The sequence below is a fragment of the Eschrichtius robustus genome, chromosome 9 (assembly GCF_028021215.1).
Source record: "Eschrichtius robustus isolate mEscRob2 chromosome 9, mEscRob2.pri, whole genome shotgun sequence".
Taxonomy (NCBI): Eukaryota; Metazoa; Chordata; class Mammalia; order Artiodactyla; family Eschrichtiidae; genus Eschrichtius; species Eschrichtius robustus.
The window spans coordinates 19,349,865-19,366,963 of NC_090832.1; the positions used below are offsets into that span (position 1 = coordinate 19,349,865).

The 17,099-nt window shown below is 38.9% G+C and overlaps 1 protein-coding gene across 5 annotated transcripts in view; it reads right to left on the reverse strand.

Moving 5' to 3' along the window:
- Positions 1–17,099, reverse strand: part of GRM1 (glutamate metabotropic receptor 1) — a 349,857-nt gene that overhangs the window by 55,681 nt on the left and 277,077 nt on the right. For all 5 annotated transcript variants that reach the window (XM_068551043.1, XM_068551042.1, XM_068551044.1 and 2 more), the window contains exons 4-5: positions 7,638–7,884; positions 3,080–3,248 (exon numbers count right to left, since the gene is read on the reverse strand). In XM_068551043.1, the coding sequence (XP_068407144.1) occupies positions 3,080–3,248; positions 7,638–7,884 (416 nt within the window). The remainder of the gene's footprint in view (positions 1–3,079; positions 3,249–7,637; positions 7,885–17,099) is intronic.

A 17,099-nucleotide genomic window follows, 5' to 3' on the forward strand; every position in this document is an offset into this window, starting at 1 on the left:
GGAAGGACCTAATGGGCGACTGAAGAGCCGGAGAGAGGAGAAGCCTCGTACCAAGTTATCCTCCCCTCCCACCTCAGGAGGGGTCTCAGGTAGTATCTGTGACCTTCCCTGTGTCTCTCTAGCCCAGAGGTGGGAATGATTCCTACTGTTGCTCGTCTCTGAGTTGCCTCATTGCCCCCTTTTACTTTTATAACCAGTTTTTTACCTTAAATTTCCTCTGTTGAACCACTTGGCATGGGTTCTTTCTTTCCTGACTGAAACCTGACTAATATAAGACACAACAAGAAAAGTTTGATTTTATTTACTGCTGTTTGTGGTATGACTGAAATCAATTTCTCCTCCATAAAATATTATACTTATAAGATATTATATTTATATTTCTAAAATCAATAACATAAGAAAACTGGACTTTTAACTACTTCAAAGGAAATTTACCATAAGAAAGTTTTATGGGTTATCACAAAAGAAGTCAAATGGTTATTTCGACATTTTAAGTGGCATTTGATATTTAAAATGAATAATCCTTTCCTAAAGGTTATGTTTCTCAGTTAATACAAGTGCAGGTCCTACAATCACCTTTTAAGTTGCTTCCCTCCAGTCTCTGTAGTGGCTACTGAGAGACCTGGCTCTGCATCCTGAACCTGGTAGGCGGCAAATTGACGATGTAAGAATATAAATGCTATTATTTGGTAGATGGGATTCAGATTTCATTTGTTTCCATACCTCCCATGGTACTTATGGGAAACAGACAAACATCCCCCCTCACCTCCACTCCAGGTGCTATTGAGAACGGGCATACTTTTATCCTGCAGGGTACACAGTATTATGAAAATTGGACCCCAAGAGATTTGCATTTATAGCAAGTGCTCTGTAATGGCTCAGCAAAGATTTCTGGGACCTCCTTCGATAACACTGCATGGGTAATGCAAATGTGATGCCAGAAATACTTCAGCATCTAGCTTAGAGATGCACGCAGACAGCCTTTCCTCTGAACTTGGGGGGTGGGGGGAAAGTCTATCTTCTGGAGTATACACATGGGACTACACATGGCATGTGAGCTCCCATTCATGGCCTGCCAGCAGTCAGAGTAACAGCAGGGAATTCTGAAAGGGAGCTGGAGTGCAGAGTATCTTTAGACTGATTTGTTTTCTCTTGCCAGGGTTGTATTTGTTTGTTTGTTTGTTTGTTTGTTTGTTTTTCTTATACTCTGAATAACCAAACTGTGTAGTTTCATAAACTTTTTCACAGCAGTTGTCTGCACTAAATATTCAATGCTGCCACCCATGCTGGGGAGGAGGTCTGAGATGAACATGTGACACCCTTTGTGTCACAGAAGAGCATAAAGCCCAGGGCTTCTGGGCTGTCCCAATCATATGACTTCAGGTCTCCCCGGTTTTCCCTACCATCCAGAGAAGATAACCAACCCAGAATCCAGTGGTCTGGCATCCTGTGGTAAGAGTCAAGGAGAAGTTTTAGGCCTCTCAGTTTCAGAGGATATAGTCCTAATACCACCAGACAGCCCCACGTGAAAAATTCCATCTGGATAAGAATCAGAAGTGGATTCTTGGGGAGAAGCAGCACTGACGTACGGCCCGTACACAGTGGTTTGGCTGGAGTCATTCTCACACTACTGAAATGCTTCTGTACTGGGTGGAAACTAATGGTGTCTCTCCAAGCCCCCTGACTGTCCCATCCTACCCTAGCCATGTAAGATTCCTCACCTAAATCTTCCCATGATCCAACAACTCAAGGGTTAACCGCGGGCATGGCAGGAGGCCTCCAGCACCCTGTCATAGCACTAGGATGGAGTTCATTCTGATTGGTGGGTTACCATGACAATTATTAAATATGTTTAATATCGCATCTGCAGAGGAGGCAGTGACATTTGCAAGTAGGGAGAGTCGCCTCAGGAGTGGTTTTCATGCTCAAAGTGGCTGATTCGACTCAGAGTTTGAGTCCACACGGACAGCTCTTCTCAGCTGCTGAGAGATGTTGCAGGTTCCAGATCCTCCACATTCTTTGATCAGCAGTGATAAAGCTTTTCCAGCTGCTGTACCAGCACTACTAGACTCTTGCCCTAAAGGCCCCTAAGTATACTTCTCAGGGCCTTTCCCTTGCACGGCTGGTTCTACGGCTCCTGCGAACAGCAGAGCGGCGTGGCCACGTGGCAAGACAGCAGGGGCCTCACACAGTACACATTCCAGCCCCAGCTGTGCCTTGTGACATTCACTTGAGAGCCTGTCTGCTCCCAGAGATGAATCACAGAAAATTAGAGATGGGAAAGACCTATTAGGTCATTTAATCCACACTCTTGCCAGTTCACAATCACTCCCCTATGCTCCGTTTCCTAGTGCATCAGCCAGTCTGGTTTTTAAATAGCATGGGATTCAGTCAGTGCTCTTTCTATGTCTTCTTCACCAAGAATTCTCTCTACTCCATTCAGCCAAATGCCCAGTATATGATGTTTATTTACTCTAGTTTTAAGTATACCATAATATCATGATCACTCACTTGCCCCAACCTGGAAAAAAAAAACAAACTTCTGGGAATAATTCGAAGTGAAGACTCTCTCTTGGCTGGAAAATACCAGTTTCAGGAAAATTCAAAGAACTTGGTAGAGAAAAGAGAAGTGGTAAGCAATGTTTTTGTGTTACGTCATTTCAGCTTCTCTTACTTTAGTTATACATTTATTTGGCGTCGTTCAGCTTCTGCTTTCTGTAACAATAGCTAGAACTATGAGTAAGCAGTATCATTGGCTTTGGTTTCCGCGTTTACTTCTGTCTTAATTTTTAATTTGATTATTCATCCCCTTGCTTTCTATATTGTATTTAAGACTGCAGCTCATCATTACGATTCAAATAAAGACTATTCTAAATATCCCAGTGGTTTGCCTATTCCATTTCCCAATCTTTCTTTGTCTTCCTCATTTTTGCTAAACACAAGAACAGAAACAGTACGCCTGGCGCACCCTTTCTGGACAGTCTGGTCAAAGAAAAATGTCTGTGTTTTTCTTTGCTTATGCCCAGGCAGGAGGTCTCCTCATGGACACCATCCAAGAATGCATTTGTGGCTGGCTTACCTTAATTTGACCCTTTAAGCAAGGCTCACTGCACACAGACCGTACCATTCCACTCTTGTTCATTTGGATTTTGTAATCATCAATGTTCAGCACCCCTTCATGCCAAGTTCCAACATGTACATAGTCATAGCGATCAGCTTCAGTGTACTGCAGATTCATGATGTCATACCTACAAAGAAAACAACATGTGTGTCTTGGAGAATATGGACATGATGTAGAAACCAAAGGAATTTGGTAAATAGGTAATAATAGAGAGAAGAAAGAGAAAAGTTAGAATCATCCCATGTCCTAATGCCAGCTACGGTCAATATTTTAGTTTATTTAGTTTAGTTATGTATCCTCTGATTTTCCAAAATGCGTATTCCATCCTTCAGTCTCTGTTTGTGTATCATCCATATTCATTAAAGAATATATTATTCTTGTACTTTTCTCTCTGCTTATTCTCAAAAAAATTCTATATGTGCTGAGTCCGATCACCATATCCTTCAAATCATTATTCACTAGATTATTCTTTGATCAAGTAACAATTCTTCAGAACACTAATTTTTAGCTTAAGTACTTTTATTCCAAATTCCTTTTTCACATTCAGTTGCCATTTTAATTACACTGGATTAAAAGAGGTGAGTTTTACCAAGTCTGGAACTTATTTTAGGTGCTAATAGAGCACAAAATCTGAGAAATGCACCTCTAATTAGCAAGGATGTGTGGGATTTAACATCTTGAGCATTGACATTTAAACTGGTCTCTTCCTTGATCAGGACAAACATTTCTGAATCCAAGTAATTGGTGTCAGTTATTTCAGTTATTTCAAATGCTGCAATGCTGCACAATGGTAAAATCTACATTTAGAAATCTTCACTGTAGCCAGAGTGTGTTCTGGGGACCAGATACATCATTTCCCAGTGTGGGCAGTGGACAGCATTTTCCAATTTGGTGGAAAAAACACAGCATTTGACATTAGAATGTATAAGCTGGAATCTCTTTCCTAATATTTTAATAGTAGATTATACTACTTCGGAATGTCACTAAACTCTGTAAGGCTCATGGGGTTCTTGTGGGAACTTACTAACATAAGGCTGTTCGCAGTTGGGAGAAATACATATGTAAGGCAATATCACTATATCATTCACATTAGTAGCACTATTAATGCGCTAAAATACTCTGGTCATTTCCATACTATAAGAAAATGAGAACATCTTTGTGTTGTCATAGTTATTTCTCTCTCGGTTATTGACAATTCTCTGGTATTCTTCAATCTTCTTTCCATGTTGCTATTTACTCCAAGGAAACTATAACTCAAGTGGCAGTTGCCCAGAAATGGATGCCTGACTCTCCCTCAGTGGCTCTGCAAAGTGGGGTTCTTTCCTGCAGTACCTGTGCATTCTTCACTCTCCTGCACTAGAATATGAGGCAATATCTCTTACTCTTTGTGTGTGACCCAAAGAAATAGATGGCAATTAACTAACACATATTCCTCTTCCTCAGCTCTCTTCCTCCTCTCCATAATATCCCTACCTAACCCATCCTGGAATTCTTTCCCTCTAACCCTGATACACACTCAGAATCCTCCTCAGCCCAGCACTCCAGGAAGCTACTACCAGTCAACCTTAGCTGGCATCTGAAACCTATTGGCTATATCTGGCCTAGTTCTTTATCTAGACAACTAAAATCTTTTAATAGCTTTGCTGCCTGTTCTTAATGTGCAAATGCATCCTGTCACCCACAGGATGGCTAGTGGCTTCTCCACAATCAGATCCTGGCAATTTCTATAAATAGCAGCTCCCTAAAGGGAGAGGGGACTCTCGGGGCATAAAGGAAGTCTTTCGCCTACTTTTCCAGGTGAACAAAACTTACGTGGAGTGAGAAGAGAGAAAGGTGCAACTGGAGCGTGTTATTCACCTCTCTGCTTTCTGATTTTTGGTTAATAGAGGGTTCTCATTCCTCTGGTTGCTGAGACAAACCAGAATGTTCTCAGAGTAGCTCTCTGAGTGATATCCATGTGGGTATTAACTGTGGGCTGACGGCTCGCATTCATCTTGCTGATCAAGGACACTAATCTACACCTCCAATATTTTTCCATTTTAAACTCCTTATGGTTACAGAGCCTGCTGTGAGTGTTTGGTATGAGTAATTCCCTTTTTCATTTCCTTTAATCTTTATGTTTTACTCCATATTACCTTGCTAAATCTCCTTACATACTTTCAATGCAGGCTTAGGTGTAACGCTAGCTTTAGAATATCTTTTTCCTGTAAATCAGTTTCCTAAGACTTTTATTTCAACTTCCTCATTTCAATAGGAGAAATCAGTTCACGCTTAATTAGCATTTAGGAACTGAAAAATTCACAATATTTTGGTATAAAAACATACTTTTAAAAAGTCCCAAAAGCTGGAGAAAAAAAAATCTTGATAATACCAAGGGAAAAATACTGACTTACTGAAAAGAGGCCTTCCCCAGTGCTGTGTATGTTAATGAACACTGCTCTTTTCTCTTGACCCCAGAATCCCTTCTCGCACGTTGGCGGTTATTTGGAATATCCTCATGCTGTAAATTACAACTTTACAGCATCCTTTCAATGCATTCAATCTATGTTGCATGATGATTAACTAAAATAATTACAAGATGGACCAAAAGCATGAATGATGGTGTGACAGGAGATAGAAACAGAGGGAAGTGGTTGAAATAGAAATTGAATACAGATGAAGCTGACCAATTTCAAGCCTGTGGAAATGATCCTTGAAAAGGGACCCAGGGGAAAACTCTTGATTTAAATATGCAATTAAAGATGAAGGAGAAAAAGGCTAAAATTGTGGGCCTATATTTTGGATAGTTTACAAATAGAGAGAGGAGGAGGAAACTCATGTCTACGCTGTGTGGGAAACGCATCTGGCCCTGTCCTAGGCACATTGTGTATGTTATAGAATCATGAAGGAAGGTTTCCATTCCAAATCCAATCCTTGATAGAACCTGGTTTCCAGTAGAATCCAGGATTACAACCACGGGTTTAAAGGGGGGCGGGGGGGGGGGCAGTCAGTGCTCTGAATCACTTTTTCCTCTGGCACCATTTCTTAAGGTGCTCAGCTCCTGGAAGCTTTCCACACGCCCAGGCCCTGCATCATTCCACCCTTCCCACTCTCATTTTCATCTAAAGCTGCTCCCACCTCACTGGCAGCTTGGAAGCAATCTGATAAATTCATCGCTTTAATTGCTGAGTGTTACTTATATCATTTATCCTTCCTGGAGCTGTTGGATTTTGACAGGGAGAATCCACTTAGGCCCCGCAAGGCACTCTCTAAATGTAGAACTTTAAGTTTACATGAAAGGAAGAGATATGTGGAGAATTATTTAGGGTCAAATAGTCTCTTACAGTACATTTGAAATGACATTAAGAAGGTTGCCAGCAACTTTGCCTAATTTTAGGATTAGCTAAAAGGCAGCACGATGTGGCAAAAAGATTACAAGTGTCAGATTCGGACCGCACTGCCTCTACCAGCTACTCTCTGCGTGACTTTAGGTGAGTTTCTTGGTTTCTCTGACACTCAGTTTTATCATCTGTAAAAGAAGATAATGATATGCCTACAGCGATGAGGATTAAATGATTTGATGATCTGCTTTATCACAACATATGCTTTTCTAAAATCTCTCATTTTGCAAAATTATGTACTGAAAGATAACAGGGCTTAGGAGGAAAAAAAAAAAAGATTGTGGGCACACTGTGCAGTAGCCAGACTGAGGGCCTTTTTTCTTTCCTGTTGCAGGTTTTAATTTTTATCCCACTATTCTGATCATCCCTTGCCTAAGAAAATTCCTATGAAAGAACACAACTACTGTTTATACTGATATCATTCTCTGCATACCAATTACATATGAGCTAACTGGTACTATAAAAGCAAGTGTTGCAGAAGAGACTGTATATAAAATGACTTGGGAAAAATATATATAGTTAGTTAGATTTAATTTTCCTTTGCTTCTTGATTAATTCTTTGGAAGCCATAGAGACTCAATAACAGACAGAAAATTCTTTCCTTTCTTGTTCCAAGAAACACGTTAGCAGGAACATAAGTTAACCTGAAAAAAAGGGATACATATATAAGACCTGGTTCTCGTCATATATTAAGCTCTTTAAGCAGGAATAATATTAAAATATTCCACAACCAGTATAGTATTGGGACTAATCAGTTAGAAGGAGGCTGACCTGATGTTGGCAGTGCCAGGGAGGGTCCTGCTGGTCAGATGTAATCTCCTTAGTATCTTGGGCTTGCAGGGAGGTCCCAGGCATTCTAAGGGAAGACCAGGGATGATAGCTGTATGTGTGGGGGGGGAGGTAGGGGGGTGGCACTTGTAGGATGCAGGATTGTGGGTATTTACCAATAAGAAGTTCTTCAATGTTTTATAATGTAATTTCCATCTAACATTAGCCCTTTCTTTTTAGCTATCTCGTTGCGTCTGTCCTCATGGCACCCAGAAACCATGAAACCAAAGGGAGCCAGAGTATCCGTCTGTCTGGCTCGAAGAGGATCACAGGGTTATTTAGATCCATTATGGAAAAGACTGCTTTACCTTCCAGGAGCATCCCCTTTCTCATCAAACCACACCTCCTCTCCAGACACACCGATGAACGTGGACTTGATGAGGAAGTCCAGGAGTTTGCTGCCATCGATGGGCTTCATGGCATCACAGAGGCCCACATGGCCAGGGCAGAGGGCGTGGTGCATGTTCTGTAGCCCATGTGCCATGGCATAGATGGCGTTGATGACAAACCCCATCTTACTGTCCTGGACATAGTTTTCTTCTAAGCTTTCATTGCCTGTAACATAAAAACAGATCACTACCAAGGTTGCAGTAATGAAGTCTAAACCTGCATGTTTAATTCTCAAATGCTTTTCAGGCCTCTCAGAAGAAGGGAAAGCCAAACCTACCTGTTCAAGCTTTGTATTTGTGACTATCTCTGGTGTATTCTATCTGCAAATAGTTTATTCAGTTTTATTTTCTGAATTCAATAACAGCTTTATAACATATAAAACAAACGCCACAGAGGTGAAAATAAAGAACTTTCACGTATTGCAAGGAAATCCTTAAGGAGCAATGAAAATAGCTCTTATTTCCTCTGGGTTCACAGAGACTTATATTAAAAGTCTCCCTATATCACAGTCCTGGAAAAGCATTTTTTTATACCCTTTGTGACAACCCACAATCCATTGTAAATCAGTTTGGGCATTATCTAAACCCCAATATTTTCTCTTGATGATTCCACTAATTTTATCATCTCTAGGACCAAAAAAACCTAGAGTAAAAAGAAGAACTAGGTAGTATGAATTTCTTCTTCCATATGGTCGGTGGTACAGAAATATTTGAATAAGATTTGCTAATTATTAGAAACTCAGGTAAAATGTTTCTTGATGGAAGAGTCATACTACACATTTAATCTAAACCTTTAGTTTTACCTGTGAATTTCAAATACTCTGCAACCATTTCCACCTATGTCACAGGTGACAGCCTAAATAGGTCACTGAACCCTAAGGTGTCTGGGCTGGTATAGAATAACAGAGTATCTTAGGAACTTAGAGAGCTTGAAGTACTTAGAAGAAATGGTAAAGAGTTTTGACTTTGATGTTGAGCTTGAGATGAAATAAGACATTTCCAAAGAGTTCTATTTAAGGCTAATCTATTTAGGTATAGTTGAAAATGTAAAAAAGGTACATGTGCATCTACCCTAAGAATGAGATACAAAATACCCAGGCCAGGTTGAAGGGGGGACAAATTCAATTTTAACTCATCTTCCAGTGTTGCTTAATAAGAACTTGTTAAAAGTGTGATTTGCTAAAGTAATATTTTCCTAATTGAAAGAACACTTCCCAAGAGGAAATAGGAGTAAGAGAGGCAGAAGGGGCATTTTAAAATCAAACTGCACAGAATAAGTCTAGAAGGTTACGTAAAGCAGAAAGCAAACACCCTCCTTGAAAAAACTGCAAAGTCATTGAAATAAGGTAATTTATGTCTGCCACCCAGAACCCCTGGGTCTTAAATGTTAGTTTGCTTTCCCTCTTTTTTATATTGGGATATAAAAGAGATAAATTAATGCCATCGGTCTGATAAGTTTTAAATGAGCCTTTAAATACAGCCCGAAACTTCCAAGTGCTGGAGCTAAATGTTAAAGCTGTTAGAATTAGAGAAATTACCAGGAGTTAAAGAAGAAAAATAATAGACAAATATTGGATGGCAAAATAACCTTCAATGCAGCAGTTACTGAAAGGGTTCTAGCAGCTACTTAAAGGGTTCTACTAAAACCATCTACTTGAAGTGGCAGCTATTAAAGTCAACCCTAGGAGCAAACTGTCAAAAAATATGCGTTCTTTTCTCTGTTAGGGACAAACCTTATGACCACTGAGTTTGTTGTTTTGTTTTTGTTTTGGTAACTGCTACTAAAGATGTATTATATATTTTAAAAATTATTTTGGTGCCCCCAGTACAAATTTCTTAAGCTGTCTTGTCTAGTGGATGCCTTATTCATCAGCATTCAGACTGTAACTGGTCTTGGATTTCTTTGAGATCAATGTTTTCCTTTCGATCCTTATTTAGGGCTATCATATAACTTATTGTCCAAACTGGGTTACTTTTGTGAGTGAAGTGAGTAATAATTATTCCAGAAACACTGGTGTAAGTAAGGCAAACTGGTCAAATGGTGATGTGTTTCTTGAGCCATGCTGACTTCCAACTGTATCTATTTACTGATGTTATGAGTAAGATATGTGTGCATGTATGTATATATATATGGAAAATATATAAAATAACACATGTAAATATATATACATTCATGTATACATATGTATATTTATTGATACATATACACAATAAACAATTAGTGGAATATTCTTCTTAACTTAAACTAATTTTACATTTGTCTTATTTTAATGGGAAACATACACATTAATAGTAACACTGGCTACTATTTTTTGTGTTTATTATATACAATACTCAAATAATGATATCATGATAATCCTGCCAAAGAGACATGAATCCCACCGTTTATAAGTGAGGAAAGAGCAATGGTATCAAAATGCCCCCTTGATACTTGTTCTTTCTGTAAGTTGGCAGAAACATGGGTGTAGATATAGAAGTCTACAGAGGAGACACTTTTCTGGCGACTGAGGACAGGGCATCCTTCTGTGCACCAGTATCATTTTCAAGCTTTCTGAGGGCTTCTCCCTGGGATTGCTCCAAATGTGCACAGCTGTCTCTCTGAGTAGAAGTACTAGCACTCAATCTATGAACTGCAAATTAAGACAAAGAAGCCCATCCTGTCAGTATTCATCATACAGAAAACCAGGAGGCTAGGCACATGTTTTCAGGGAATATTTGTAACTCAAACCCTTTTCCAAATAAACACAAACAGCTGGTGTGTTTGTGTAAATCTAAAGCGACACATGCACTTCCCTACCCCGCCAGTCCCCTGGGTCTGCACATGAAGGGGATGGCTACCTCCCATCAGTAAGAAGTCTCTCTTCAGCTACTACCCCAGTTCACGATGAACTAGCATTTGGGAAGGCGTGACAGAGTTAGAAAATCACCTGGCCTTTACAGGACCATTTTCTTTGCCATAGCAACAGTCCCAGATGATGCTGCAAGAATTTATCATCAAACAAACAGAATATGATACAGGTTTTCCTTCTGCCCAAAGATCCTATATTTTCATGACCAGCGAATAGAGAATCCAAGCTAATCATATTGTCACTTGGTGGGAAGGTGAAAACACTCTGATTCCCTGGGGTTTAGTGTCTTTTTAATAACACTAGTCTCAGAGTTATTAGTAAGAAGGGGATTTTATGATTCATTTTCTGTGGTGCATTAACCATTACAGGCCACTAGGGTATCATTAAACTAGTACATTTTCTAATATACTAAATGGAATCAAATAATTGTAGTTGACTGTGTTTATTTACTTTCAAAAGAATACCTGCCTAACTACTTCACAGCAGATTGTGAAAATAGCTACCTTGATTCTAAATAGTAATCTTGTTCTTACTGCAAAACACAAGGGCTATAAATTGCTGCCTGAGTATGGCAGCACACAGAGCCTCCATGAGGGTAGAAACAGACTGTGTACCTTCTGAAAACAGGAAATCCACGGTGGTGGGGAGAAGGGCTGGCAATTCCATCTGCTGCCATTTAGGATGGCTATTCAGCAGAGCGGTATAACAGAAAGAAAGAGCTTGGGACTAGGCACTTAAACACCTGGGACCTAGTGAAATGGAGCAGGACCCTGTGGGGCTCTCCTGGCTATGAATCCTTTCCATGTCCCCAGTTTCTTGTTTGAAAGAAATAGGCTTCATTCAGCCTCCTTGACCTTCCCTGAGTTCCAAAGTGCAGACTCAAACAGTTGCTTATCAGGGAAGGGAGGAAATGCAAAAACAACGGAGGAGCAGTCAAGAAACATGAGTGCAAATAAGTAAGATCGTCTATACCAATTTTTTCAAATTCCACATATATGTGTTAATATACATTTGTTTTTCTCTTTCTGACTTACTTCACTCTGTATGACAGTCTCTAGGTCCATCCATGTCTCTACAAAATTTACAAAGCAGAAATAGAGACACAGACGTAGAGATCAAACATACGGATACCAAGGGGCAAGGGGGGGCGTGGGATGAATTGGGAGATTGGGATTGACATATATACACTATTGATACTATGTATAAAATAGGTAACTAATGAGAACCTACTGTATAACACAGGGAACTCTACTCAGTGTTCTGTGGTGACCTAAATGAGAAGGAAATCCAAAAAAGAGGGGATATATGTATACATATAGCTGATTCACTTTGCTGTACAGTATAAGCTAACACAATATTGTAAAGCAACTATACTCCAATAAAATTTTTTTTTAATTAAAAAAAAAAGAAACAATAGTGCAGCCATGGGGCAGGGTCCTGGTTCCCCCTTAAGGAATATACGTAACAATATCCTCCAGTTCTTCTGCAGGCAGACCCTCACCCAGGTAGAGGACGGTAACTTCAGGCTGAGAACAAGATTCCTGGAACACTGCCCTGTAACCTCACACCAACCAATCAGAAGAAAGTCACACACCTTGTAGCCCTCACTCAAAATTTTGCTTATAAAAACTTCTCCCCACCAAACCATTGGGGAGTTCTGGTTTTTCTTGAGCATGAGCCACCCATTCTCCTTGCTTGGCCCTGCAATAAACCTTTCTCAGCTCCAAACTGACGTGTCGGTTTGCTTGGCCTCACTGGGCATTGGGCACATGAACTTGCAGTCAGTAACACTAGAGGCAGTTCTGCTATAATATATCAACGATACACATCCAACTAGCCGTGGAACTTGGACAAGCGTCTAGACCTCCTTGAGTCTCAGTTTCCTAATCTAAAAAATACCACAAAGTAGATCAGATTGTCTTTCTGAAGATGTCTTTCCCCCTCTAAAGTTCCTATGCTTTGCTTCTCCAATTCCACATTTATTGGTACTTAGCAAAGTCCTTTACATATACTATCTTTTTTAATTCTTACAAAACTGTATGAGTTTTGTTCCATTATCACCATTTTACAAATGAGAAGATTAAAGCACAGATAAGTGAAATCAAGGTTGGGGAGAAATGTTTACCTTTCCCTTTCCCTTCTATTAATGCTTCTTTGTGAAGAGATTCTTACTTAGTACCACCTCAGGCCTCTTGTCTTACTCAATGGGAAGAGGGGAGTGATTCATCTTTTTGCAGGATTGAGTAAAAGAAACTGGGCATGCTTAGCTCAGCCCCTTTCTCTCTCATCTGGAGGCCTGCACTTGACAATTCTCAAAGGTTCTGGTTGATTCTCCAGCCTTTGGAAAATGTGGGCTGTAGACGACAGTTGTGCCAGTAGGCTAGACAGGTTAATCTAGTATTGAAAAGTCTATCGTGGTCACATATCTGATCCATGTCCCTAATCCAGTTTGTTGTGTTTTTTCTTTTGTTGTTGTTTGTTTGTCAGTTAGTTTTGTTAACTTTTAAAAACTTCTTCACTGAGGTATAACTCACATATGGTGCAGAAATCTTTACTGTACATTATAATATTAATAAATGTTTATTAATTTATTAATAAATGTTTACATATGTACATACCCATGTAACTGCTCCGCATATCATGATATAGAGCATTTCCAGAGGCTTCCATTTATTTAGAGCTTCCTTAATTTATCCCAGCAATGTTCTGTAATTTTTCAGTATGCAGATACTAGGTATTTGATTTTTATGGTACTACTACAATTGGTGTACTTGAAAATTTTTTAAATTATTTGTTGCCAGTATAGAGAAATGCTATTGATATCTGTGTTTCAGCCTCGTATCCTGCAAGCTTGCCTAATTTACTTATTAATTCTAATTTCTTATAAATTCTTTTGAGCTTTCTATGTATGCAATCACATTATGAATAAAACATATCTTACATTTTATCTCCATCTGTTTCACTCCTGGGTCTACTCCTTAGTTGGGTTCAAATTTGGGAAGGAAATACATTGGCTGTGCCACTGAAATCTCAGGGGTTCTGAATTCAAGGTCACACAGCTACCAAGGACAGAGGCAGTGGCCTCCAGAGCTGGACCCGGTCCCTGCCACGTGGCACTATGCATACAATAGCAGCCCTGCCCAACTGCTGGAGCAGTTCTATAACAGACAACGAGACATCAGTTAGGAAAAACAATTAGTTTGATGTTTATTAGTTCTGAATTTTTAGTAATATTGTCCCAGTTTGAATGTCCAAAGTGGAAAAACGTAGTAAATAAATTGAAAGAATGTTGAACTCCAATAGAGTACTTTGTTGATGCCTATTCTTTCTATTTAATTAGTACAACCTTACCACTATGCATGTAGGTCTAGTTATGTTGCCTTTTTAAATCTAGACCCTCAGCATGAAATTCAAAATAAAAAGAAACAAAACAAGCATTCTTTTATCTCATCATAACAAGGAAATGTTTTGGGAAACATTAGTAAACATAACTGTCCCTGGAGAAAACATTCTTCTGGTTTCTTGGCTTTTGTAGCTCTCCACTGCTTCTTTTTATCTGAGAGCATTATATATTCAATACATAATTTGATACAATCTCCATTCAGATCAAAATAGAAAGAACTGTAATTGTTTTATATTGTTAACATATCAAGCAAAGAAAATGAAATTCATGTTCCTTTAAATGACCTGAGTATCAGATTAATTGAGAGAAAATTAATCAGGTCATTTTTAAAATAATGACCTCAAAGGACTAAAGTGCTGTCAAGTTTTCTTGAAGGCCTGGCTATTAAATTTTCCTTATGCTTTTCCAGGAAGAGTTTGTGGTAAGATTCACAACAGTCCAGCCTTGTTCATGCTCAAGTTTAAAATCTTTGAATTCTTTTTTTCCTCTGGCTCTATAGTTTCCTCTTTCCCTAAAAATTTTCTCAGCTCACATCACAGAAAAATATGACCCCTCCATTATTTTCTATTCTGTTTATTAAAATGTAAATTAACTCCTATGTAGGATGGAAAAGAAGAAAGTAAGGGTCATTTACTTGAGCGTGTGTTATTAGCTGAATTTCTATTGCTTAAACCCACCTGTATGTGAACAATACAGACATTTTTCTAAATACATCATCACAATCTATTGTTAAAGAGAGAAATCCCCCAGTTATATGACACACACACAGCCGGCTCCCTGCAAATTGCTGATAATGTATGGTAAGCCTTCAATTCCCTGAAAATACAGTTGCATTTTAGCTAATTCATATTTCAAAAAATTATAGTGTTATGTGAAAAACAAATGAGGACAATCCCCGGAGAGTTTAAGTGATGCTGAGGATTAGTCAGTAACATTCAGTTGAACTGTGGGGCTCTTTGTTTCTCTACAGAGAGAAAATAAGGGCAGCTTCTCATGTGCCTTTGCCTTTATTGATCTGGCACAAAACAGTGTCATGGAGTTATAAACCACTCCCCACGGGTCTGCAATAAGCATTTGGCAGGTAATCATAGAGAAGGAGTATGTTACAGAGAGCTGGCTGCTTTAGCCAACGTGGGAAGTTAGGGTGTTGTTAAAATTCATCAGGAACCAACTCCTGTCTCAACAACCTGCTGGGTCAGAATCCTTGCCAAGCCTATTCATCTTGGTCTCTTCTAAATGCTAAGAAGGCATATCTATGCTCATAGCTCCACTTCTACTTATTTATGGGTGATAGGAAACATGCTTTCTTTTACAAATTTAAGGTAGTTCCATGATTTAATGCTATTATGGTTCATTTCAAGTTCCCTTTTGTAGTATCTCTAGTTTCATGCTTCAGTGTTTAGATTGAGCTAATAAATCAGAGTGGATTTTGCAGAAATATAAGAACTATTTGTGAAAACTCTACTTATCTCTGACCTATTAGAGTCTAACAGCATCTTCTGATAACCAATATAGGGTCTTGTTTATTACAAAACAAAACCTTAAAAGTTACATGGCGTTAGTATTGCAAATCCACTTTTATGATTGACTTCTGATTTATACAGTACAGTATTTATAACTTGACAAAATGCTGTACCATTAAAAAAGTCTACTTTGGGATATATTAAGGATATCCTATCCTTCAGCCTTTTTCCTGGAATTCATATGCCAAGTGATAAAATGGAAACTTGGAATAGAAGCTTTCCATGTTCTGCACAGCATTAAATACAGGTTTAAATACAGGCCATAAGGTTTATTACCATGCCTGCATCACCTAAGAATGAGATATACTGTGGATTTTCATGTAAAGTTCATTTCTGCAGGGCACTCTTAGTTGATATTTTACACTGTTATTTTATGTAGACTTAACAGCTCATGTAGACCAAAATGCTATCTGTCCCAATGTTGGTTGGGATTTCTTGAATGACATATTGCCTTTTATGTGGTGTCTCCCAACAGCATCTCTTGAAAGAATCAAATTTGGAATTCCTAAGAGCCTAATAGGAACTCATGGCTAGTGAGACTTCAATCAATATCTGTCACAGAAATTAAAAGAGTAGCTCCTAAGATTAACATTGTCAAGCACATACAGGCAAAAAGCTCTGAACAGGGTCTATTGCTAAAACACTTACAGGGTTCAGAGTTTATGCAAATCTGCTTGGATATGTCAGTCACTCTGCTCAGGTTGTGAAGGGCATATTTACAGAAACAAGAATGCCACAAATAGATTCATTAAGAAGGACTCCTTGAGAGGTCACAGGGCTGATCCAAATCTATTAAAATTATATTCAGGAGTGGAATATAAGCTCTATATTCTAACTGGTAAAGTTGTTTATCATAGGGTATGGGTAAACAATGCTGAAATAGCTGTACACATATACCAAGGTTGAAAAAATTAAATGAGTAGGGAATTCCCTGGTGGTCCAGTGGTTAGGAGTCTGAGCTTCCAGTGCTGGGGGCCCGCATTTGATCCCAGGTGGGGGAACTAAGATCCCACAAGCTGCGTGGCCAAATAAACAAAAAGCAAAACAGAAAAAATGAATAAATGGATGACAGATGATAGAATCCAAGTTTATCACAGTTGGAGTGGGGAAGGTTACTGATAACCAAAGGGGAAAAGCTAGAATAAACCATGTGGTACTGGAATCGAGGTAAAGGCATAAGTATGAATTTAAATTTAGCTTAATATATGTACTGATGAATTAATATAGAAATAATCATACATATGTTTATATATGGATTGGTATATATTTATATACTTCCCAACTCTGCCCACTGAAGCAAAAACACCCCAGTCATAACAAGCATGCCCAGTGCCCAGATCTTGGATTCTAACACCATTCTCTAATAAAGAGGATCAGAATGCCTTTGGAGAAATAACCAGTTGTAGGGCTGGGGCAGGAAGTATACAAGATGAGCCTGAAACATCTTGTAGTGCCAGAAAATAAGGAAGTTGCTTAAAAAATAAAACAATAGAGATATGTCAAAAGAACACTAGAATCAAATAAAAGACCTCCCAATGGCCCAAGCTGAGACAATTTGAGCAAGAAAATCAATAATATAGTATTGGATTATAAGCCAAAGTATAAA